The sequence below is a fragment of the Oreochromis aureus genome, linkage group 3 (genome assembly GCF_013358895.1).
Source record: "Oreochromis aureus strain Israel breed Guangdong linkage group 3, ZZ_aureus, whole genome shotgun sequence".
In the NCBI taxonomy this organism is placed as follows: Eukaryota; Metazoa; Chordata; class Actinopteri; order Cichliformes; family Cichlidae; genus Oreochromis; species Oreochromis aureus.
Window position 1 is genome coordinate 88,375,426 of NC_052944.1, and position 26,101 is coordinate 88,401,526.

General features: G+C 41.8%; 1 protein-coding gene across 1 annotated transcript; it reads right to left on the reverse strand.

Moving 5' to 3' along the window:
* Positions 1 to 15,808: 15,808 nt before the first annotated feature.
* On the reverse strand, positions 15,809 to 18,178 carry LOC120438379 (zinc finger protein 160-like). The gene is made up of 5 exons (XM_039608767.1): positions 18,148 to 18,178; positions 17,818 to 17,924; positions 17,076 to 17,725; positions 16,328 to 17,004; positions 15,809 to 15,961 (listed from the first exon to the last, which is right to left on the reverse strand). Exons 1-4 carry the CDS (start codon positions 18,176 to 18,178, stop codon positions 16,329 to 16,331), a joined length of 1,464 nt encoding a protein of 487 aa, XP_039464701.1. The 3' UTR covers positions 15,809 to 15,961; position 16,328.
* Positions 18,179 to 26,101: the final 7,923 nt, after the last annotated feature.

Sequence of the window (26,101 nt, forward strand, 5' to 3'; positions counted from 1 at the left end):
TCAGTGGAGTGGGGCTGTGTGCTTATATCCTTACTCTCATTTCCCTTAGCGTATCTGTAACATGCAACTTCTGTCGGTGCTGTGCTACTGGAAACTGAATTTCCATCACACTATATGTTGTGATGATCTCAGTTCAGTCATGGTGTGTTCTGCAATCCTGCTGAATTGTGTTCCAGTCCCATCGACTGTGTATGAGCGTACAAACAGGCGTGTGGCGGGGATGAATCGGAATGTCTTGAGCCTCAGCATCACAAAACCAGGATGACCATAAATGTTTCTTGTCCTGTTGGATGATGATAAGACTGTGACATGGGATGCCACCTTTGGTCTAGTGATGAAGCAAAGCTCAGGAAGAAGTGTGATTAAATGGTAGCCACATGTGTGCTGCTGAGAAGGATGTACAGGTGTACCTGCTGCCAAATCCAAGCCTCCTCAGGTTAGTTGTAGTTGCAGAACGCTGTAGGACTGAGACAGCTGAGGCATCAAATGTTTGATTATATATATATATATATATATATATATATATATATATATTAATCAAACATTTGAACATATATATATGTATATATCTATATATCTATATCTATCTATCTATCTATCTATCTATATATATACATATATATACATATATATTATAGCAGTGAGCTTGAACTCTGGGTCAAAGATTAAAGTTGCAGTTATTTATATTTCCTATCACCTTAAATCTTCACTCAAAGACAAGTATCTCTGACAGTGTATATATAGATGTTTTATATATATGAGACAAATATTGTTAGTCTAATATGTTGGCTTTATTACATTTGGCTCAATACTTACATATATGTGTAAAAAGGAAAATGTACGAGCTATGAAAACTGTTTCTGATAGAATGAAGGGTAGACTGATATATTAAATATTCCTTTATTGGTTAAGGAAATCAGACCATGTCATAACTGCGTTAAGTCATACAGAATACCAATTCCATGTGCAATAACTCAACTGTACATAACACTATTTATCACATATTGTTTACGGCTTGTAAATTGTACATTTTATATATACATATTTTTCCCTATGTTAATACTGTCCATATGTATATAGCGCTGCAGAACTGTAGCCCCCCCCCCGCCCCCCCAACATGTTTACACTGAGTAGGAGATGCTCTGTATCTCATTGTACAACTGTATAATGTTGTGTTTGTGGATATATGACTGACTTTAATTATCCATAAAATCATCACATTCTCTGTAAGATTAAGGTCAGCTATTGTATTATTATATTTTAAAGGCTTTAAAAGCAAGTAAACGCTGAAACTACAAACTTCGCTAATGTCACATAACTTTGCCGACATGTGGCCAGCAGTAATGTTTTAATGTTCTTCGTTATTAAACATTCGCACATAAATAAGTGACATCATATTCAATACTTACTTTTGACAGTTCACTCTTCAGCAGCTCCCTTCTGCCGTTTTTTTCGGCAAAATTATCCACACCCACCGCTCTGCTATGAATTGTGGGATATATGGAACCACAAAGCGTGCACCGGACCACGCTTGATATTTGGGGAAATTATTCGCAGTTGAAATGCGTACTTCAAGCGTGCAGTCTCTTAATTGGGACACAACCACACACTGGTGATGGCAAGCTACGTTGTAGCCACAGCCACCCTGGGGCACACTGACAGGTGGGGGCGAGGCTGCCGGACACTGGCGCCACCTCTGACCACCACCAGTAGTCAACGGGTGAAGTGTCTTGCCCAAGAACACAACGACCGAGACTGTCCAAGCCGGGGCTCGAACCGGCAACCTTTCGATTACAAGGCGAACTCCCAACTCTTGAGCCACGATCGCCCCATATAAGCAGAAATCATATCGATCCAGAGGCACACTTATCAATTCAAGTAGACACAAACCTCAAGCTTATCAAATTTATTATCATGTAATTTATTAACCAACTGGATGAAAGATCAACCAAACATATTTGCAGAAAGTATCAAGGAATGAATATTGGGTAACAGTACTGAACATGTCCTGAGTGTGTTTGGATGTTAGTGTGCACGTGTGTGGGAGTTTTCTGTGAAAACAAACTTGTGTGACCTTTTTGCCACAGTTTCTGTGGCTGTGGGTGCTGTCTGTTGATTGAATGTTAAATGCTTTGTATTAACCTCCTAAGACCCGAACTCTTCCACGACATGCATTTTTAATTTCTCTTTGATATTTGGGCATATTGGAGCCTGACGAACGCAAAAACAAAGAATTTCCAGATTTTTTTGTATACCTTATTTTTGTTTTTAAGAAAAATGAGAGCCACAAATGAGGATATTCATTTGAAATTTTGATAGAACAGTAGCAGTATAATGTCCTTGTAAGTGGATATCAGCCCCATGTAGAGCAAAATTGAGTATTTTGGTCAAAATAACCAAAAATGTGATTCCACATATGTGGACGGCAGGTCCTAGGAGGTTAAAGCACTCACAGGTCACAATTTGTTTTGCTGTGCACTGGCAGCTGACGTCCCTGTATGTCAGTTCTTGGGAAATGAGAACTGCCTGATGTATCCTCAGTGGATGGAACTGATGGCCCATCTTTAGCCATCTCCTGAACTGCTTTCTCAACTGCTTCAAACAACTTGATTGCCATTTCTGCCTTTTCAGAATCAAAGAGACTTTATTAATCCCAGAGGGAATCTGAGTTGTCATAGCAGCTAATATACAACAAACATCAAGCACTCATATAAAATTGTGCCACACAGTAAACAGTTCTGCAGCATCTGAAATTTCCAGTTGCTGACAAGACAGTTGGTGCTATTTCTGTGCTGTCCTCTTGAGGGTTCATCCCACACCATCCAGTGGACCCTTCTGTGGCTCGCCGTTTCATGTCCCAGCAGTGAATACTAGTTTGAACAGTTCAGTAGAAAACATAAAACAATTCCCTCTCTGTCTCTATTGAAAGCATCACTGCAAAAGTGGATTGTGAGTGTGCCCTCTGCATGTAATTGAGCACTGGTGACAAGTGCTGCCAGATTGCTGGTGGGCCCTTAAGTCTTGATGGGGACACTGTGCAGAAGGACGTTGGATGGGAGGATGTATGTATATAAAGCACATCTGTGTGCTGGTGTGATGTTCTGAAGTGGACTGCTTGTATCTCTGTGCTATATTTTCAGAGCTCATTTTCAGAGGTCAACATGAATCAAGTCTTCATGTGCTTTCAAGCCTCGTCTCTTTTTTGATTGTTACTTTGGATGTTTTGCCACTGGGGTCATTCTTGTGCTCCTAATCCACTACTGCCTGCTGGAGATAAGTCACTTGACTCTCTGCATTGTACTGGATGGAGACTGGGAAGAGAGATCCTTGCACTCAGAACATTCTCCGTACATGCAGTTTGTTTTCTGTGTGATGGCTTTCACAAGATCATCCAGATCGACAGTGATCACGTTCAAGTGGTGAAGCTTCTGCACAACAACCCAGATTCTCATGCATTTTGCACATATATGTGTCCCAGTAAGTCTCGAGGGGTAACAAGGTGCAGTTCAGTTTCTTTTCTTTCCTTGATATTATGGTGTGTCTTTCTCCACCTTTGCATTGACTTCATATCAGTATTTATTTATATCACGAAACTGAACATAAATCTCAACAACTCGAGTAATTTCAACTGTACAACTTAAAAATCAGGTAAATAGAGTAAAATCAGCAAATATTCACATTAATAAATCATTTAATCCATTTACTCTACTCACTCCTGTAACTGGTACTCAGTCTACTCTTTATATGAGTAACAGGACTGAAAGTAATAGGAGTGAGTTTTTAGCATGCAGTTTGCAATATAGCCACATGGCATCCTTGCTAGTATGAGGACAGTGAGCACAATCTAATGATTTTCCCCAACATTTTATTTTAAAAATAATCAAATAACAACTAAGCTATAATTAAGGTAATGGGGCTGTATGTTGATATTCAGCCATAGTTAAAATATCAAATAAATGAGAAAACGTACTTTTGGTCTTTGCATGGCTTTTTAAAAGATTCACCTTATGCAACTTCCTGTCGTGCATGTGACTTCTGCAATGTTCCACATTTTTACACGGGATAATATGTTAGGGTAACAGGACTGGGTGAAAATGCACACTGTGAACCCGCGGTTTGATTCACACAGAGCGACTGTGTTTGTGAAAGTATGAGGGCTGGTGTGACAAAACCCACGACCCGACACTCACGTGACACTACTAACATGTGGGGCGGAGCCAAGTTGCCATAAAGCGCGTGGTGTGTTCCAGTACTTTATTTTAGGAGAGTTCCCAACTGAGGGAGGCACGTGACCCTGTGTTGCAGGTTAACTGTTAGATTTGTTTACAGACTCCACTCTGTGTGTTCATCGTGTGTGGATCCGCAGATTGGTCGTTTTCACGAGCGGTCTTCTCAGTCTGTCAGCGTGTCTGCGGTTTGACATGATTAATGACCTCGGCAAAAGAAAGTCTCCAGCTCTGTAAATCCACACACTATCAATATTATCTTTAGACGGCAGAAAACACAGTCTGAGGGGCTGTAGTGACGTGCTAAGAAACTAACTCAACTAATTAGAAACTAACTAATTAGAGATACACTTAATCAGCAGTGGTGATGTTTTATATTCCCCATAAGATCTGGGGACCTTGGAAAGGTGTAACGAAGGGCCAGAGAAGAGAGTGGCTGTTAGTGAATCATCCAGCAGGTCGGTGTTGAAGTGTTGAGTTTTAGATGAATCTGATTTTGTCTTTCAGATCAGGGAAGGAATACAGAAGTCAGGAGGTGGGAAAAAAAGCAAAAAGGCAAAATCCAAGCAGAGTTCAGTTAAAAGCTGTGGGGCACAAAGATTACAGGGCAGCAAACAGAGGCTTTGAGACATGTTGTAGACAAAGGTGGGTTGATTGCACACGGGCCTGTTATGTTGTAAACTGTTGGGCTGACTGGAAAGGAAAAACTCAATGCATCATGGGAATCTCACTAAGGTCTAGCTGGACAAGCACAGAGATGAGTCCACTGTCAGAGGCCATAAGAAGATCATTTGTAACCTTCACTAAAGCTGTTTCTGTGCTGTGATGAGCTCTGAAACCTGACTGAAACTCTTCAAATAAGCCATTCCTCTGCAGATGATCTGTTAGCCGTTTGACAACTACTCTTTCAAGGATTTTTGAAATAAAAGGAAGGTTGGAGATTGGCCTATAATTAGCTAAGACTGCTGGGTCTAGAGATGCTTTTTGAGTAAAGGTTTAACTACAGCCAGCTTGAAGGCCTGTGGTACATAGCCGATTATTAGAGATAGGTTGATCATATTTAAGATTGAAGAATTAATTAATGGCAGGACTTCTTTGTTACAAGTAACGCGTTACTGCCCATTTCTGCCTGTTACTGATCAGGACCTGCTGTGTGTTTCCTGTCCACAGGTCTACAAAGAGTCACAGCAGATATTTGACTTTTAGATCACATGTCTGTGAAGGTTCTCAGTCATCCAGGTCATTGTAGATGTCATTGTAATGTGGAAAAGTTCAAGGGGGCCGAATACTTTTGCAAGCCACTGTATATACAATAGACTAAGGAGCTTGGAAAGAAAAGCGTCTGGACTTCTTGAGTTGCTTTAAGACGTTTCACCTCTCATCCGACAAGCTTCTTCAGTTCTAAGGATCAGTGGTGGAGAGTCCCAGATTTAAACCCAGATTTAAACCTACGATGACCTGGATGACTGAGAACCTTCACAGACATATTGCCGTGCACATTTTGGGAGGAACACCCTTCAACTGGTGCGGGAGTATGAAAAGGAATCAAGAAAACTAGCGGATTATAGGAACCATCTCCGTTTCAACCTGAGATGCAGACAAAGCAGAGTTGTTCCCAAGAGCCTGCGCCTTGGATCCACTGTCAGGGGACACAGAGCGGACTTGATTCTACAGAGAGCACAAAATCAGCTTCTAAGTGAAAGGATAAGACAGGTCCATTTCACTATAGATGCCCTCCAGAGCAAGATTAGCCAGACGCTGCAGGAACTGAAACCCTTCTACCCTCTGCTATTCTAGAAGAGGTTTACAAGTTTGTGGACAACGCCAGCGGGCCCAACACTCTAAAGGAAAAGAAAGACAACGCAGGAAATTTCACACCTTACTTTGAAAACCCTCCCCTTCAGTCTGAATCTACACAACTCAGCGAAGAACACACACCTGAGGACAGTCAGGAAAAATGGGTGAAGAACTTTTCAGACCGGAATCTCACTGAACCTGAAAAGAGGGTTTTAGCCAAAGGACTCAATTTTGCCATTTCTCCGCAACAGTTGCCCATAGTGGACCTCATCACAGCCACAGAAACTGCCATACGGATTAACAAATTAAATAACTAATACTTAATACTTAATAAACTAAATAAAAGACTTCAGTCTGACTCTAAAGTACCCACAGATGGAGACACAAATACCTACACCTGCACTGTCTACAGCAGGGGTGGGCACCGAGGGCGGTGTCCCTGCAGGTTTTACATGTATCCTTGAACCAACACAGCTGATTTAAATGGCTAAATTATCTCCTCAACATGTCCTGATGTTCTCCAGAGGCCTGGTAACGAACTAATCATGTGATTCAGGTGTGTTGACCCAAGGTGAGATCTAAAACCTGCAGGGACACCGCCCTCGGGCCTGGAATTGCCCACCCTGGTCTACAGCAAGAAGGAAACAAATCTATTAAGAAAGAAGTGGAGCTAAGAGTCAGAGGTAAGAGGTCAAAGGTCACTGTGTACAGGTTTTTTCTTTTTCTTTTTTTCATATGATATCCAATTGTGATAGTTGAGTTCAAGGAATGGAGATGTATGGTATATACCTTACCTTACTTGCTTCAACCCAAAATCTCAATTTGAATCAGTCAAATGAGGCAGATAGTGTTTATTATTGTGTAAATAGATGGGTTTATTGCTCAATTTTAGAAGTTAGCAACAATTTTCTGTAAGTTAAGCTCTGCTTCTAAAAGAAATATTTTCATAAAATACTGACAGATGATCATTTGCCACACATTATTTCAGGGTTTAACAGTCTTGGTCCTAAATCCTTGTACTGGATAACTGGTGACCAAACAACCTTTTTATATCTGTGCTGGGCAGGCTGAAGGACGAGTGAGTGACGTGTGAAAGAGGTGACTGACATGGGTTAGTGACACGGGGTTCATAATGTTCACAATGATATTTTATTAGTTGTTGGTTTAACCATGGATGAGGCGATGGCTGTTATTTTCTTTTCAATCACGTTACATGTTCATTGCTGGATTTATGGAAAAACATCAACTAATACTGCATGTCCATAATTATTAAAATGGATATAAATAAAGAATATTTTACACTATAATGTTATTTAGAAGTGTAATGCAAAAAAATGGATTTTTACGCCTATTATGAATTTTACTCGAATACAAATACAAATACTTTTCCCCCCTCAACAGATACAAATACTGGCTGCTTTGCACATCGCTACTCAGTATATACCGTGTGAGTAGAGCACTTATTTGCCCTCCTGAGTCACTTGACTGTTTGCCAGAATTGCTTTGAGGCAGAGCAGAAGTCTTTTTCAATTGCCTCACTGAGCTCTTCCCTAGGGATGGGTATCGTTTAGGTTTTATCCGATACCAGTACCAAACCGGTACTTTTGAAACGGTCCCGGTGCTTAAACGGTGCTCGAACCAGTGCTTAAAGAATGGGGACACAAACTTTGTCCAAAAACCTCTCATGTTTAACTGTTTTCCACTTTTCTTTGGTCATTTTAGCCTTTTGGCCAGGGTAAAGGGAGTATCTGCCATCAAACAACAAGACAGCTGCATGTAACTACGACAGTGTTTGCTAGTTCATCTTACATGCGTTAATGTAATAGCGTGGTAAGCCTACTCAATGTCAAATACACACGAACAACATTAAGCTACTCACGCAGAGAAGAACGGCTGCTGCTGCCATCATCATCCATCATCATTTCTGCTACACTGGCAGGGCTAGGGGCCAGGACTCTCCTCTTCGGGTTCTTGGGGGATGTTGCTAACTCCGGGTCCGATAACAGGACCCGGAGTTAGCAAGACTGGGACAGAGGCCCCTACACCTGCACTGTCTACAGCGGGGAGGGAAACATCCTGATGAGGAAACAAGTGGACCTGAAAGTTGCAGGTCAGTGCTGTGTGTGTGTGTGTGTGTGTGTGTGTGTGTGTGTGTGTGTGTAATCCAAGTTTCATGGGATCTGCTTGAACTTCATTTTCATATTATATAAAGCAGTGGTTCCCTGGTGGTGAGTAGGGATGGGTATCATTTAGGTTTTATTCGGTACCAGTACCAAACTGGTACTTTCGAAATGGTGCCGGTGCTTAAACGGTGCTTAAAGAATGGAGAACACAAACTTTTTCAAAAACCTCTCATGTTAGCTGTTTTTTTTTTGTTTGTTTTGTAAAAAGATAACAATGTTAGTCCATTGTTCGTCCAGAACAAGAATTGGTTCACTCCACTTCCGTCTGCTGCAGGCACGGATTATTACAATTTAAGGTCCTACATAGGCTCCATCTGTCTAAATTGAAGGTTTCAAGGATGTTTCCAGGAGCAGACTCAACATGTGATCGATGCGGCCAGAATTCTGCCTCATTGTCACATATGTTTTGGACATGTCCTAATATTGCCATCTACTGGTGTAAAATATTTAAAACTACAGTCAAATACTTAAATAATAAACAAGTTTGTGTTTTGAGTTTTATAACATTGCTTGCAAGATGCCTTATACTTCTAAACTGGAAAAATAAAGCCCCCCCAACTCACTCTGCTTTGTTAAGAGACACAATTGGAGAAAATTATATATTTTTTTGAGAGATAATGTTAAACAGTTTTACCTAATTTGGCAACCCTTTATAGACTACTTTAATAAGTAAAACATATCGGCTTCAAGATTATATACATTGGTTTGGGCAGGTGTATTGTTCTTTTCGGGGGTCTTCTTCTCTCCCTCCTTTGTATATACTTATTTGGGCATCTAAATGTTTATGTACAGACATAGATATATGATCGTTTATATAATGGTAATTATATTTTATGTAAAAAGGAGGGGAGAGGAAGGAGGGGAGGAGAGGGAAAAAAGCATGTATTTAGTGCATGTGTTTTTCTAAAACATATGGGTTGTACAGCATTTGTTTCCTGAACAGAACAGCCAGGTTGTGTTTTTATTTTTTATTTTGCAGGGTGTTTGTTTCTAGGATATAAAGCTTTGTTAAACAATGCAAACAGTAATTTCCGTTCCATATTTTTGTGATAAAATGAATATTGTTGGATGAAACTATGCCTGTAATGTAAATCCCTGCCTGATATGTCTGAAATGTACAGAGTGGCAATGTAAATAAATATGTACAGTGCCAATAAAAAAAAACAAAAAAACAATGTTAGCCTTTTCTGCTGCTACAGGATGTGAGTGAAGTTGGCCCTCGCCCACCTTCTTCAAATCCAACAAAAGTGGTATTAAACGTTTGTGTTACGTTTGTGCTGCAAAAATTTTCATTTGTGCTGCTATCATTTTAAAGATATTAATAAAAATTTCTAGAGGTCATCAGAGGTCAGCCAGCCCCCCCACATTAATGGAATCCCAAAAGGAAAAATCCAAAAGGAAATCCCTAAAGGTTGATTCTTTTCATCTGGACATTTTCAGTTGGAGAAACGTTTCGTCACTCATCCAAGTGACTTCTTCAGTCTCAGCTGACTGCAGGTTTCCCCAATCTTATAAACACAACATTTGCATAGTGAAGGAAACCAGCCCACTGAAGGAACAATGTGCTGGGAGGTCAGTTCCATGATTGTTATCATGCAAATTCTTATGACCATTGATCAATGACAACTAATCAAAGTCTACTGATCAATGGCCATGACTACCATTCACAGACAGTGGGAATGGCTACAATCATAGCATTGTAGGATGGCAAAAGATGTACCCTTGGCCCCCCTTCTCGATTCAGAGATGGTCAGCATCCTGACAGCCCGATGGATGGAAGCTGTCTCTCAGTCTCTCTCTCTCAGCTAGCTACATCCAACTTTTTCATCCACACTAAAACAGTACACACAGATAAAAACTAAATAGCTACAACAACAAAAACAACAAGAAAAATTTAAAATATTACAAAATTAGCTACATTTACAATTAATAATGTCAGGATATCAGACATATTTACTAGTGTCTTAAAGAAATATCCACACGCCCCAACCAAGAGGGGGTCGTACCCGTATATATGGATTATATTATGCTGTGTAGAGATAGTCTCGATATGCTAGAGAACTTTAATATTTAATGTGCTAAACGAAGCCTGGTAAGTCTGACATGCAGCTCTATGGTTTGTTGCACCTTCTTTGAGGATTGCATGATCTGAATTTGGGGAAAGTGGCAGCCGTCATTTCTTGTGAATAATTTCTCACTGTAAGTAACTAATGTGTATTTATATAGTGCTTTTTTTCTGCCACTGTAAATAAGAATGCGCTCTTTCCTTGATTAGATAAAGGTTACTCTGACTCACTGCTCCACCTTGTGGCTGAAATTGCTATTACATAGAAGTGCAATACTACTATTTCAAAAAGATTAAATGTAACTGGGATAACACTTTAGAGTACTAAGATTCCTCACCTCATGTTCACCAGGGAGGACAAAGGATAACTGTTTGCTGAGCTGAGCACTATATGCAGTCCGCCTTTGTTTTCCCGTCTTCGTTCACTTTGAAATAGTTCCACACGGCTCACTTGTTTCGCCTTCTCCCAGCTCCGAGCTGCAGCCGGGGCCTGGGGGCGGGCACTCGGCGCCTGTGATTAACCCCTTACATGGCGCTTAAACATAGACAGGTCTCAGACCATGGTATTGGTCCCCGGTATCGGGGACTTTAACAGTACTTTAGAAAATGTGGTATCGAGGCTGATACCAGATACCGTATCGATATCGGTGCATCCCTAGTGGTGACGTCAACAAAAACACATTTCCTGTTTGTATACATTTTTACAAATAAGATATTATGGGAGAAGGAGGAGGAGTGTGCATAACACAGGATGAATGGACTCAAATATGGAAAGAACAATGGAAATGCACTACCTCACAAAGATGGAGGGAATTTGGATGGAAAATTTTGATTAGGTTCTTTATCACCTCTTACCAAAAGATTTATTATGATGGGAATCCCCCGTATGCTGGAGAAAATATGGACACAGATGACTACACCTCTGATATTTGCAGGCAGAATTTTAAACCTTGGGTGAAATGGGGTCAATGCAGTTCTTAAGCATGCATGCAAATGTTCATTAGTCAGCTGTGAGCGAGTCTTTCCCATTCATCTTTAAATGCCAGATTTTCACTTCAGGAAGCACACAGCCCCACTCCACTGTTGGCCAACGCCCTCAACGACTTTTACTGCCGGTTTGATGAGACATCAAGCAGCTTTCACAACTCAATAGAGAATTCCTCAACAATAGAGACACTTTGGTCACTCATGGTAAATGGTCTGATTCTTATATAGCGCTTTTCTACTCTCCCGGAGTACTCAAAGCGCTCTATACAACACGCCACATTCACCCAGTCACACCCATTCTCACAAGCAATACCTCTATACTGAGTGCTTTCTAACCACACTAACACACTAACCGATGGATGCATCGGAGAGCAACTTGGGGTTAGTATCTTGCCCAAGGATACTTGGCATGCAGACTGGAGGAGCCTGGGATCGAACCTCCAACCTTCGCGATCAGTAGGTGACCTGCTCTACTTCCTGAGCTACAGCCACCCCCAGCTGAAATTTACCCTTCCCATTTTCCCCTTTATTGTTTTTTCTCTGTGCTGTAAATCTTCTGTCCAAGAAGAAATCTGCTGCTGTTCTGGGAATGAGCTACCAAAGCTTTTTCTGAATAAATCAATAAAGATCCATTTATGGAAAGCTGTGATGAAGGCAGTTTTGTCTTTAATTATATTCAACAATATAACACATTTGACCACTTTTAAGTGATTTTTAATACAGTAAAGTTAAGGTTATATACCTAATTTCTAGTAAGTGGCCCAGCCCCGCCTGTATTTTTATGTATGTGGCCCTCAGCGAAAAAAGTTTGGACACCCCTGGCCTGAGGTGTTCTTCAATAAACTGGACTACCCAACAGAAGGACCCGAGCCCCGCTGCACTTTTTCGGTAAGTTAAACGTGTTTGTAAGCTAATTGTAACTCACCGTCCTTAGTTAGGTCCTGAGACCTAGCTAGCTAAAATGAGCACTCGGCTATCGGGGTTCGTTCAGCTAATCTGTGCAGGTGAATGAATTTACTAAAGAAATCAAGAGAAACGTTCTGGGCTAATCAGTCACTAATTACTGTTACTGTACTTTTATTACAAGTATTATACTTTAAAAGCAACAGGCTGCAATCTGCTGCAGCTCCTGTGCAGAACTGAATATTAAATATGTGCAAACAGCATGTTTTCAGTCTCTTGCCACATCTGTAAAGACAGTAACATCTTTTTTAAAAGCTTGTACTTCAGTAACTCCTCATTAATCAGGAACTATGGATTAAAGTACTGTAGTGTACTGTAACACTGAAAAAAGGTAAGAGAAGAACTTCAGATCCTGAGTGTGAGAGGACAGAAGAATCAGCTTTATTTCAATTTTGAGGGATAAAATTTATATTTGAGTTTGTGATGGTTCTGTTGTCTTTGTGATTACAGGGGCTGCCCTCAGATTCAGACCTCAGCACCACCCAGTGACAGCAGACAGATAATCCAACATGTTAACTGCAAAATGAACTGATGAAAACAGTGCAAGGTTAAAGTACCACATGTGCTGTAGTGAAAGCTGCAGCTTTATTGATAAAGTTAAAGACAAAAAAACCAAAAGGATTAATCACTCATGTAACTGTGCCACTATATATCAGCATTAACAGGACCTCAGTTTGGTGTTTCACAAAGCTGCTGATCTCAGACCTGCACAGCTTCTGTTTTAAACACTTCATGCAGCTGAGTACATCAAGAGCATATGAGATTTTCTCTGACACAAATAAAACCTGATGAAGGTCAAAGGTCGTCACTTGTATGTTGAACTACAAACTTGTCAATTCTTTTCACAGTTTTTTGCAAATAGTGTGTTATTTACCATAAAGTGATTCAGAGTTATTCATACCAGAGTAACCAGAGAGGATCATATATTTTTAAATATATAACTTTCTACAGGACTGAATATAATATCTTTATGTAAAAGTCTGGAGCCTCTGGGAGTATCTGAGTATTTATAACATTACACAAAGCAAAGGTCTCCATCACAGTGTTCATGAAATGCTGGGTTTATCCATCTCCTGGATCGGGCCTACGGAGGAGTGCTGAAGATTTCCCTGTGAGGGAGCTGCTGGTGAAGATCATGAGTCCTGCTTGATCAATGCGATGAGCTTCAGTCTTCCTGGTGTTTCTTAAATGAAGTCTCTCTCAGTGGGTCAACAGAACATCTGGCACAGGACAGCTGTGATGAAAGAAAGGGAAGAAGTTTCTCCAAACCTCTGGACCCAGGAAACCCAGCTTGGTCCTGATGGTCTCCTTCACTAGTTTCTCTCCAGGGTGAACGTAGCTGTTGATATAATATGGACTCTATTATTAAATGATAAGAACAAATTAGACTACAATACTGAAACGTTCTGCTGATGTTTTTAAAGTTTCCATGTTACCAGGCTGTAGAGGGCTCTTAGGATTTAAACAGTTTTAGATCCATGACACTCACAGTCTTATGTTAAAATCTCAAAGGACAGCATTATATTTTTGATATTAACAGTAACTCTGGGCTTCTGTAGAGTGTGCAGATGATCTCATCGCTGTCTAAAAATGGATAAAAAAAAAAAAAAGTGTTGAAGACTATTAGAGTAGCAGGTGTGTAGCATCGCTAACTAGCTAGCAACAAGCCTCCAACACAGCGCGCATGCTAGCGGCTAATCTAGCTAACTAATTAACAACAAAGTGATTTTAGAACTATAAGATGATAAGCTGTGTGTCTTTTTTTATAACAGTGACATGGTTGTATTTACCTTAATTAAACGAGTCGTCAGTCGCGGTAAACCAGCAAAAAAACTCGAGCAGCCGGGCTACGTAAAAAGTGTAGGGGGGCGTGTTTGCGGTCATGTCCAGCGGGTGTGTGGGCGGGAGCGTTACACAGTCGCTCCACCTCAAGTCACTACTGCGCAGACTCTGGCTCCAAATTTGCAAAATGGCATCCTCCACAACCGGGATATTTTGGCTTCATTTTTGCACAATGGTAGGAGGCGGAGTCGCGTCGTCCATGTTTTCTACAGTCAATGGTCTGATCAGACAATATATTTACCCTTCTGTGCCATTTCATGTTTAGGTCAGTTATGTTTGTTTAGGTCAGTTATATTTCTTTGTGCACTCATTTGGTTTGTTAAGTTTGCAGTTCTTTGCCTGAGTTCAGTTTTGCCAGCTTTAACCTTGGGATGCCTCAGCTTCTCTTTTATATCCCCCACACTCAACTCTCTGCATCAGGAAGCTCCTGCCACTGGTCATGCTGGGAGTTTAATCCTTCTACACCCTAAAAGTTAGCAGATAATGTAGTGAAGCATCGCCAAGCAGTTTTCACAAGGTCATGCTGACACAAAATTTGACTCTGACTTTAAACACTGGTCACTTCAGGTGTTGCTCTGATATACAGGAAATGACAACACAGCTCAAACTCTTTGTCAGTAAACCATTTCTTTATTTAACATATAAAATTTTGGTTTAATTGTTGCAGGATTTCATTACACAAACAAGCTGAAAAAAAAACTGCAGAACACATGGATCAATGCATTCAATAAAAATATAACAGGAAACAGATTTCTTAATCAAACTGCTGGAACAAAGCGAACCACTCAACACAAACACTACAGTAGAACAGTTTAGAAAGCTTAAAATGCAACAAGAGGCACATTTTCATTCATAGCTGCCTCATCAGATCTTTACAGAAGACTCCACCTGAACTCTGTGGAGCCTGATCTCAAGGGTTTAAGTCTGACCCTGAAACCAGAAGAGGATCTTTCTGTCTCTGCAGATTCACTGTGATCCAGAGTTGGCAATGATTTCAGTCCTGCATCACGCTGATGTTTGCAGAGAAGATAATTTAGTAAATGTTTTTGAACATTGGTAACAGTAAACTTCATAATCATTATGCAAATTTTTACTCTGTGAATGGTACTCATGGCCATTGACCAGTGGTTGTTGATCAATGCTCATAAGAATTTGCATATTAATGATGAAGAAATTGACCTCAAGCCCATTGTTCATTCATTGGGCCGGTTTCAGTCATTATGGAAATGTACTGTTTACAAGATTAATGTAAAAGCAGGAATCAAGACGTAACAGTTTATTTGTAACATGGAATCGTTTCTGAGTGGAGTATGAACTGAGATTACTCAAACTCTTTCACAGATAAGATAAGATAAGATAACCTTTATTAGTCCCACACGTGGGAAATTTGTTATCTAATTACTAATACGTTAGTTATAAAAAATTACAAGAAGAAAAAAATAAGAAAGAAAGAAACTCAGAACGAGCAGAGCTGCTGTAACAGGCTGCCCGCACAACGGGGCGCCGTGATGAAGTTCTCTTTCATGTGTCTGCGTTCATGCTTAGTATGATCACATGATTGTGAAAAGGTTTTGTCACAGTGTCTGCACTTGTATGGTTTCGCTCATGTGTGGACTCGTTTATGCTTTTCAAGCTGACGTGCACTGATGAAGGATGACCCACACTGATCGCAGACATGCTTTTAACGCCACTGTGAAGGAGTTCATATTGTTTGAAGTCCTTTGAAGTGGTGAAGCCTCTCCGCATTCTTTACAGTAGTTCATTTTGTCTCCAGTGTGTCTACGTTGATGTATTTTCAGAGTCCTTCAATGACTTCAAGTTTTTCCACAAAGGTCACAACAAAAGTCTTTCCCACAGCGATGACAGGGTTGAGAACTTGATCCATTTGTGTCGCTCTGCTTCTAAACAAAAACACAAAGACAGTGTAAGTCAGTCCTTCAACATTTTTATCCTGAACGTCACCTGAAATAAAGAGCGTCTCTGCCAAAGTCCAATTACATTTTACTGTTTACATTATCACACTCAGCTCAATTTAATGTGCTATAAAAACGATAAGAGTAAAAACATTAAAGTAATACTAGTTTAATGCTACAATAACAATAACACAATTCTCAAACACTATCCCTAAAAACCTGTGATTAGAGTCTGAATAATCATTCAGAGCTGCCTTTCCATGCAGTAGAATTGCTAACATGCTAACACACTTTGATGAGCAGAGCTGTTTCAAACAGTCGGGCTGACAAGATAAAAATATAAATACATACCTCACAGTAACTGCACTTGTAGAGTCTTTCTGGTGTGGATCTGTTGGTGTGCTTTCAGGTAACTTGGAGATTTAAAAGTCTTCTCACACAGGTCACATTTATAAGGTCGTTCCTCAGTGTGGGTAAACATGTGACGTCGTAACTCTGTGTTTGTAGTAAACTGTTTACCACACTGATCACAGCTGTACGCTTTAATTCCAGAGTGGGTAACTAGATGACTCTGTAAGCTGTTACTGTGAGTAAAAGCTCTGCCACACTGATCACAGGTGTACGCTTTAACTCCACTGTGGATGAGTTGATGTGATTTTAAGTTTGAAATGTGCGTAAAAGACTTTCCACACTTGTCACAGCTGAACGGTCTCTCTCCAGTGTGGATTAATTGGTGTTCTTTTAAGCTTCCAGACTGGGTAAAAGACTTTCCACAGTCTCCACAGCTGAACGGTCTCTCTCCAGTGTGGATTAGTTGGTGTGTTTTTAAGTTTCCAGAGTGGATAAAAGACCTTCCACACTCATCACAGCTGAACAGTCTTTCTCCAGCGTGGATGAGTTTGTGTGTTTTTAAGCTTCCAGAGTGGATAAAAGACTTTCCACAGTCTCCACAGCTGAACGGTCTCTCTCCGCTGTGGATGAGTTTGTGTGTTTTTAAGCTTCCAGAGTGGATAAAGACTTTCCACAGTCTCCACAGCTGAACGGTCTCTCTCGGTGTGGATGAGTTGGTGTGTTTTAAGCTTCCAGAGTGGGTAAAGACTTTCCACACTCATCACAGCTGAACGGTCTCTCTCCACTGTGGATGAGTTTGTGTGTTTTTAAATTTCCAGACTGCGTAAAAGACTTTCCACACTCGTCACAGCTGAACGGTCTCTCTCCAGTGTGGATGAGTTGGTGTGTTTTTAAGCTTCCAGACCTGGTAAAAGACTCTCCACAGTCTCCACAGCTGAACAGTCTCTCTCGGGTGTGGATGAGTTGGTGTGTTTTTAAGCTTCCAGACCTGGTAAAAGACTCTCCACAGTCTCCACAGCTGAACAGTCTCTCTCCAGTGTGGATGAGTTGGTGTGTTTTTAAGCTTCCAGACGTGGTAAAAGACTTTCCACAGTCTCCACAGCTGAATGGTCTCTCTCCGGTGTGGATGAGTTGGTGTGTTTTTAAGCTTCCAGAGTGGGTAAAAGACTTTCCACACTCATCACAGCTGAACGGTCTCTCTCCACTGTGGATGAGTTTGTGTGTTTTTAAATTTCCAGACTGCGTAAAAGACTTTCCACACTCGTCACAGCTGAACGGTCTCTCTCCGGTGTGGATTAGTTGGTGTGTTTTTAAGCTTCCAGACTGGGTAAAAGACTCTCCACAGTCTCCACAGCTGAACGGTCTCTCTCCGGTGTGGATTAGTTGGTGTGTTTTAAGCTTCCAGACGTGGTAAAGACTTTCCACAGTCTCCACAGCTGAATGGTCTCTCTCCGTGTCGATGACCTGATGCATTTTAGGGAAGCTTTCACAGTAAAATCTTTCCCAAACTCGTCACGGTTGTATTTTTTTCTTCCACTTCTTTCTTCAACAAAATTGTCGGCCTCCTGAGGCGCTGACTTCTCGATCCACGTTGGTCCTGCAGTGACAGAGACAAAAACAGAGGCAGTGATTTGTGGGAAATACATTATTCTAACGGGCTTTTATTAGTGGTATTTTGTGAGCTTTTATTAAATAAGTATTTATACTTATTTTCTCCGCCCTTCGTGAGTGTGGACGCTTCCTCTCTTTGCTTTTCAAATGCTTTGCTTCTTTTATTGATTTTTATGCTGATTTTTTCCCTTTTTTCTAAATGAGCTTACCTGCGAGAGCTTCTGGACACTTATAGATCATTAGGACTAAAGTGTTCTTAACAGAACAGCAACATTTTTAGTTACCTTATCCTCAGCGCTCCGTGTGTCCTTGGCCTAGACACAGCTGAACCCTGATTACAGCGTTTGGACACCGAACAGCCTCAATAGCCTGGAAAGGTGCTAACCGCTAGGCTAACTAGCAACAAGATGCCTTCCCTCTCCACAGATGACAACCACAGCCTCCTGCAGAAAATTGCAGTACTGGAGACAAAAATTCATCGCTTAGAAGTAAACGTGGAGGTAAATGGACTGTGTGGAAATGAAAGAACCTCGCCTTTGATTCAAAGCAATGGCGATGAGCAAGCTAGTACACAGCTAAGGAGCACAGATAACATGACCAAGAAAGTAGACTCTGTGCATTATAATAAATCCTCAAGCAATAATCCCCCCTTGGACTGTCTTGGTGCAAAACCAAGACATAAATCATGTCTCCTGGAAGGGGGAGGACGTATCACATGCAGAGCACAGCGAGCTGAAATCTGTGAAACCGACTGGCCTTCACTTCCTACGAGACAGAGAAGCTCTTCTACCCTGTATACGAGAGGAAACAGGACTGGACAACCGTGAATAGGAAGGTTAACAACAAACCTCCAAAACAACTGAATGTGAAACTGCAGAACAGATTTGCTCCACTATCAAAGGACCCTGGATCTTGTTGGGAAGGAAGGATTATTTTTGTTATTTTTATTATTTCCATCTATTATTTTATTTTTATTAATTCTATTTTTATTATTTTGTCATTACTGTTGCATCATAATCATATAGCAAGCCTTTGCATTGACACATTTATTGAAGTATTGATACTGCATTCATAGGTTTAAATATACAGTATTAGCCTTTAGTACAGGTCTAGTAAGAATCACTTTAAATTGCTGAGCTGCAGGGACAGGAAATATACTCTGTGCCAAAAGGAGACAGGAAACACTTCTGCAAGGCTTGCAGAAGTAAAACTGAAAGCAGAGTCTGAGTGCAAGTTGTTTTGTCATTTTGTTATGCATTTATATCTCTGATTAAGCTTTGATTAAGTTTTAAGTAGTGGTATTAGATTGAAACATTTGTTTTATACATTTTACATAGAAGTTAAGATCATCACAACACAGGATGGCCTCAGCCTGGTTGCCTAGGCCGAGGTCAACTAAGGTGCAGAGAGCATATGCACACTCTGTGCACGCACAGGCAGACATACACACACATACACACACATACACACACATACGGTTAGGGTGTAGGTGAAAGTTGAGCATGCTTCCTGTGACTGATGAAGAAACAGATGAGCTGAGCTGGCTTACGGGAAACCACCGGGAGAAGATGGAAGCCGGTGTCCTTTTACTTTGTCACAAGTTGTCAAATAGAACATTTGTGGTTTTGAAACTGATGTATGTGATGACGCAATGAGGGGCGTCACTAAATATACTCTGATGCATATAAAACTGTATTTTGAAGTCTGGGCGAAGAGATTTTGATGCTGTTTGTATACAGTGTCCATCTCCCACGCTGCGTGTGCTTCATTAAAAATCATTCGTTGACTCCAACTGACTGGGTCAGTGTGTTATTCCGATCTCCCACATCTCTCTCGTCCTCAAAATGAACCTTAACAATCTATATCGGACAACCATCCACCTAAAAGTAGCGAAGTAAAGTCTGAAAATCTGTTGAAAAGTAAAAGGCCACAGGAAAGCTAAAGGCTAGGCCTGAAACTCTGATTGTGGGTGACTCTGCCGTAAAGGATGTACAAAGGATGTGCGGTAAGAACACCAAAGTCCTCTGCTTTCCTAAGGATATGGTCAACAACCTGAAGGAGAGAATTCTTCAGATTGCAGATGAATATCCAACTGTGACAAACATTGTTCTGCATACAGGGTCAAACGATGTGTCCAAACAACAGTCGGAGGCTCTGAAACGGGACTTTACTGGATTATTACATACTGTAAACTCTCTGAATGCAGCTGTATTCATCAGTGGACCTGTACCGCCCGTCAGAGGAGGAGACGAGAGATTCAGCAGGTTGTTTGCACTGAATAAATGGCTCATATCAGCATGTACTGACCACTCAGTGCATTTTATCAACAACTTTAATATTTTTGGGAGCATGAGGCATCTGTTTAAAGCAAACGGATTTAATTTTAACAAGTCAGGGGTGAAACTGTTCACCTCCAACTTGTTTTATTCCATACGTCATCCATCTGTGCTTGGTGCCAAGGCTGAGATAAACGAGGAGTTATCTCATAAAGAGGAACAAACAGTACTCCAAGAACAGACAAAGCCCAGCAGAAACCTTGAGGAGGAGCTCCATCTGCCCCCACCGGGAAGAGCCTCAGAAAGGAGAGATGTCTGAGGCAAGAAGAGGGGTCCCTATTTGCCTCCAACTCTCTCAACAACACCACCACGACCAGGACCAGGGACCACGACCTTCCCCAGTCCCGGAACCCCTGACAGGCCATCACCCTCCTCCCTCCCTTTCTCCCTCATCCCCACACCTGAAATTCACTGAGGAGATGATGGAGCGGGTCAATGCTGGGCTCAGATCTACCCCCCGGCCCAATCCCTTTTTGTCCCCCATAAACCCCCCACCAGAGCAGCCAAAGGTTCGCCATCGAGCCCCGCCCTCAACAGAGCAATCGAGGTTACATTGCGCAGCCTCTCCCCCCTTAGTTCCTCCTTACCACCTTCATGCTCTGTCTCCGCAGTCTGATGTGTGATGTGGAGGGTCCAGGCTGTGAGGATTATGGCAGTGGTGACTTTTCCCAGGAGAAGCTGGGACCCTGTTTACTAGAAGGTTTTAAAATTTCAGTACTTTTAGGTGACAGAAGGAGACATGTGGCCTGGTCAAAACACAGAGAGCTGCACTCTAAAAGATCTTTAAATATAGTAAACATACCTTGTGTGCCACAGACTGCTCCCAAACACAAGGGGGCAAATAATACCTCTAAAACACTTAAGTTGGCTTTATTAAACGTTAGAGCTTTAGCTGGGAAAACATATTTAATTAATGATTTAATCACTGAGCACAGCCTTGATTTTATGTTTTAACTGAAACTTGGATGGACCAAAGTAACAGTGGAGCTGTTCTCATCGAGACGACCCCTCCTAACTACATCTTGATGCATTCTCAATCATCCAGGAAAGTAAATCTCAAAAGTTGAATCTGTTCATCTGGACGTAGCGTTTTGTGGAGAAACGTTTCGTCACTCATCCAAGTGACTTCTTCAGTCTCAGCTGACTACAGGTTTCCCCAAACCTTATAAACAGTACATTTGCATAATGACTGAAACCAGCCCACTGAAGGAACAATGGGCTGTGAGGTCAGTTCCTTAATCATAATTATGCAAATTCCCATGACCATTGATCAACAATCACTGACCAAAACCCACTGATCAAAGAACACTGATCAATGGCCATGAGTACCATTCACAGAGAGTTGGGGAATGGCTGCAATCACAGCATTGTAAGATGGTGAAAGATGTACCCTTAGGCCCCCTCCTCGATTCAGAGATGGTCTTTCCCTTTTCACGTAAATGGCCTCCTTGACTCCGCGCTCAAACCAGGAGCACAAACTGGGTGTCATCAGGACGCTACAACACAGAGCGAACACCGGCTACATAGGGGATGACAACGTTGTTGCGTCTGTCTTTCTTATCCTCCCTCGCTGGTGTCTGATCTTCTTTTTGTGACTCTTTGCTGACTTTATGAACGCCCAGTTAGGATAACCACATGTTTTGAGTGCTTCCTTTACGTGTGTGTGTTCCTTCTTTTTTCCCTCAGGCTTAGAGGGAACATGTTCTGCCCGGTGGTGTAGGGTCCTGATTACTCCAAGTTTGTGTTCCAGAGGGTGATGGGAGTCAAAGAGGAGGTACTGGTCCGTGTGTGTGGGCTTCCGGTAAACTTCAATGTTGAGGTTGCCGTTCTCTTCAATGTGCACGGCGCAGTCCAGGAAAGGCAGACAGACTGTCTGCCACCAGCGAGGGAGGATAAGAAAGACAGACGCAACAACGTTGTCATCCCCTATGTAGCCGGTGTATCAGAGAAACTCAGGAGAGTTTTCTCCAAGCACGACATCCCAGTGTACTTCAGACCCAGCAACACACTCAGACAGAAACTGGTTCACCCGAAAGACAAAACTCCAAAACACAGACTTAACAACGTGGTGTATGCTGTACAGTGCAGCAAGGAATGCCCAGACCTCTACATTGGAGAGACCAAACAGCCACTTCACAAGCGCATGGCACAACATAAAAGAGCCACCTCCACAGGACAAGACTCAGCAGTCCACCTGCATCTTAAGGATAAAGGTCACTCTTTCGAGGATGCCAATGTTCACATATTGGACAGAGAGGACAGATGGTTTGAAAGAGGAGTGAAAGAGGCCATCTATGTCCACTGTGAGCGACCATCTTTGAACAGAGGCGGTGGTTTACGACACCAACTGTCTGCCATCTATAATCCAGTTTTGAGATCCCTCCCCAGACGCTTTAACGCCCACTCACATCCTGGGCCATCTGACCTCAGGAATTCACATGATACGGTGGGGCCAGGTTTCACAATGAGCTCACCCGAAACCCGGGCTGATTAGGTCCCATACCCGCTTTCACACCTTGGCTCATGTGATTAGAGGATCACCAGGGGGTCCTTTGTCCCTCTTTGGGGGGATACTCCCACTGGGTTTAAATCTGGGACTCTCGGCCATTTGACCTTAGAACTGAAGAAGCTTCTCGGATGAGAGGTGAAACGTCTTCAAGCAACTTAAAGAAGTCCAGACGCTTTTCTTTGCAAACTCCTTTGACAACCTATCAATCTGTCAATCCTTTCCGTGTCTGGGCCGGGTGAGGTTTCCTGTGTTGAGTCAAATTAAGCCGCAGGCTCCACTCCTCTGGCTCACCCCGAGCCGCGTGCTGTCCACCCTTACAGTGACCACGCGGTTGCTGAAACAGTAGCCTACAATCAACGGCTGCAGCCCTCCTGCTGCCAGCTGTACACATCAACACCAAAAACAACAACAGCACAAGCAGCGCACAGGTTTTAAGCTGGTGAGGCATCATTGTAGATGCAGTGAAGGTGAGTCCATCTCACCTGCAGCAGCACCACGAGCCGCCACAATAATAAGACCTTTTTTATTTAATTATAAATAAATTCTTTCTCCTAATTATGTCCTGGGTTTTAGCTAATTAATAATACCAAAGGAAACATCACAAAAACACTTAAGGTCATGAAAATTAATTGCGATTTAGTAATTCACTGAGGCATCCACCTTATTTATTTAAAAGTATCGTATCGGTATTGGTATCGGCGATACTGGCCCGAATTTACTTGGTATCGGATCGATACCAAAATATGCAGTATTGCACACCACTGCCATCAAGCGGTGCAACTTCGTAGCTGAGCAAAGTCGTACTGAAACATTTGACAGATTTTCGAGCACCGTGTACATAAAATTGTTTCGAGGTCAGTAAACACAACCAGAGTTACATAAGGTACATAAGGGCACTGTCGAACAAAGGATTGATTTTAGGTGTGCAGTATTTTATGCCCGCTAGCATGCTCTACCAAAAATAGGCTTTGTTGTGTATCTGACAGACGAAAGTCAAACTAGTTCCACACCACTGAAGTTGCAGCATTTTTACAAACCAGTTCTGGTTCATCCGTTTCATTTAACGACCACACTTTCTTCTCGCGCCATGTGCTTATGTAAACATATGCACTGCGCATGCGCTGCTTTTACCCATATTCTATCCAATATTTCATTTTCCTATCATTGCCCAAAATTACACGGTATTACCGTGAACGGTATGATATAGCCCAGCCCTACACGTGTCAATATTTATGTCTCCAGATTGTTTGTATAGTGAGCTGTTAAGAGATTTTGGGGTTTTTATTATGTTATGCTTAAAAGTACGTTTCATTATCTAAATGTGTTTGCTCTTTTGAGTATTCAGCTTAAACTCTGTGCACACTTTGTGCAGACTCCTAAATGGGGAAGTTACACTCTGTACTCAGAGTCTGCACGCAGCAGCTATTTTATCTCTTCCTGTATCACTTCCTGTATGTGCTTTCAATAAAAGACTACTTCTTTATGCTGCAGGCGAGAGTCTCTCTGAGTCTCCCCGTGTACACGTAAAACCTGTCTCTGAGCGTTTTATTCCGACCTGGGTTGCAATTCAGGAAAACTCCTGACATGAGCCATTAAGACTGTACTCTTGGTACAGTTTTTATTTTTGCTGCTTTTGTCTTACACTGTCAAATAAACACAGATTTGCAGCGTTTGTATGTGTGTGCAAAAGCAAATGTGCCAGGCCTCAAAGACAATGGGTGGTTTGCACAACAAAAGCAGGATGTGAATCGAGCATATGACCTGTACAAATCTCAGCAGGGGTGATCAGTGGCGGTCCTAGCCTGTTTGGCGCCCCAGGCGAACACTCCCTCTGCCCCCCCCCCACACACACACACACACACACACACACACACACACATAAAACATATTAAGGATTATACATTAACATAAAACTGTTGTCGGAACCATACTGAATTTCGCCAGAGAAACACACACACACACACATATGAAGAGAGAGAGAGAGAGTATGGATTGTATGCAAACGGCTACCAAACAGCCATCATAATTCATCATACAATGAGAACAGGACAAATCAACAATTGACAATGATTAATTAATATTAAAGTCTGTAACATAATGTCTTGTTTGGAATTTAGTCTGTTACTGTTACTATTTTTACCATTTCTTATTGGAGCAACTGTAACCCACATTATTTCCTTTAGGGATTAATAAAGTATGATTCTGATTGTTTCAGGATGACCTGCCATTATCCAATCACACATCTGCTTATGTGTATCTTTTGCTCGTTTCTCCTCCTCTTCTTTTCTCTTTTTCTAAACTAAGCACCTGATGGCTTTGAACTTTTCTTGTCCATCTTCCATTTTGCACTCCATCCTCCAACCCGAGGATCACCACAACATAACCTAACAGACCTACACCTTAGTTCACAGATTCACTTTGTCTAAGGTGTATTTCTGGGATTTCACACAACCCAGGATTCAAATCATGAATACATAATGGGCTTGGATTTACATTATTATGAATGAAATGTGCTCTATTTGGAAGCAGCCGGCCCCCCTCCCCTTTCGACGCGTTGTGTGTGAGACTTTAAATCATCAAACTGTAAATTATAAATTTTAAATTGTCATTGATCCCTTTACCCCGAGTCCTAAAGTGTATATTTATTTTCTTACTCTTCTTATAGTTATTATTTGTTTACTTGCACTGCTGTAACTGGAGCCTCGTCGTCTCGTCTCTATATACTGGACTGTATGTAGCGGAGATGACAATAAAGTTTACTTTGACTTCAGCAGCGAGCAGGCGCACCGAGGGCTCTCGCGCTCACTTTTCGCGTATTGAATTTCGAAAAACATCGGTGCAAATTATAAGTCTGTATCATGATGTCTGGTGTTTTCGTGTTTGTTGGTTTGTTTTTATTTTGTTTTATTTTGCGAGTTGATTATATGCTGCTCCAGCCAGCCAGAGAATCCCCGCCGCCCCGCCCTCTCCTCGCTGTGCCGCAAGCAGCAGGTGCACCTCGCAAACGGAGGGCGCCCTTACTCCCAGCAAATGGGCGATAGAAAACCGATCGGTGCCTATGCCATTCCCAATATGCGCTGGCTGATGTCGGGGCAGCATGAGTACAAGCAATTTTTTTTTTTTTTGCCGATGCCCGTGATGCCGCCCCCACCACGATGCCGCCCGGGCAACCGCCCGTGTCGCCCGTATCTAAAACCGCTACTGGGGTGATTAACACCTCGGGACTTGCACCAGAAAATAAAAAGTCAGTAATTCTAGTAGGTGTTGGTTTCAAGGGATTTCTGCAAATTTGCGCAGGGTTAGTAAATCTAGAGTTAA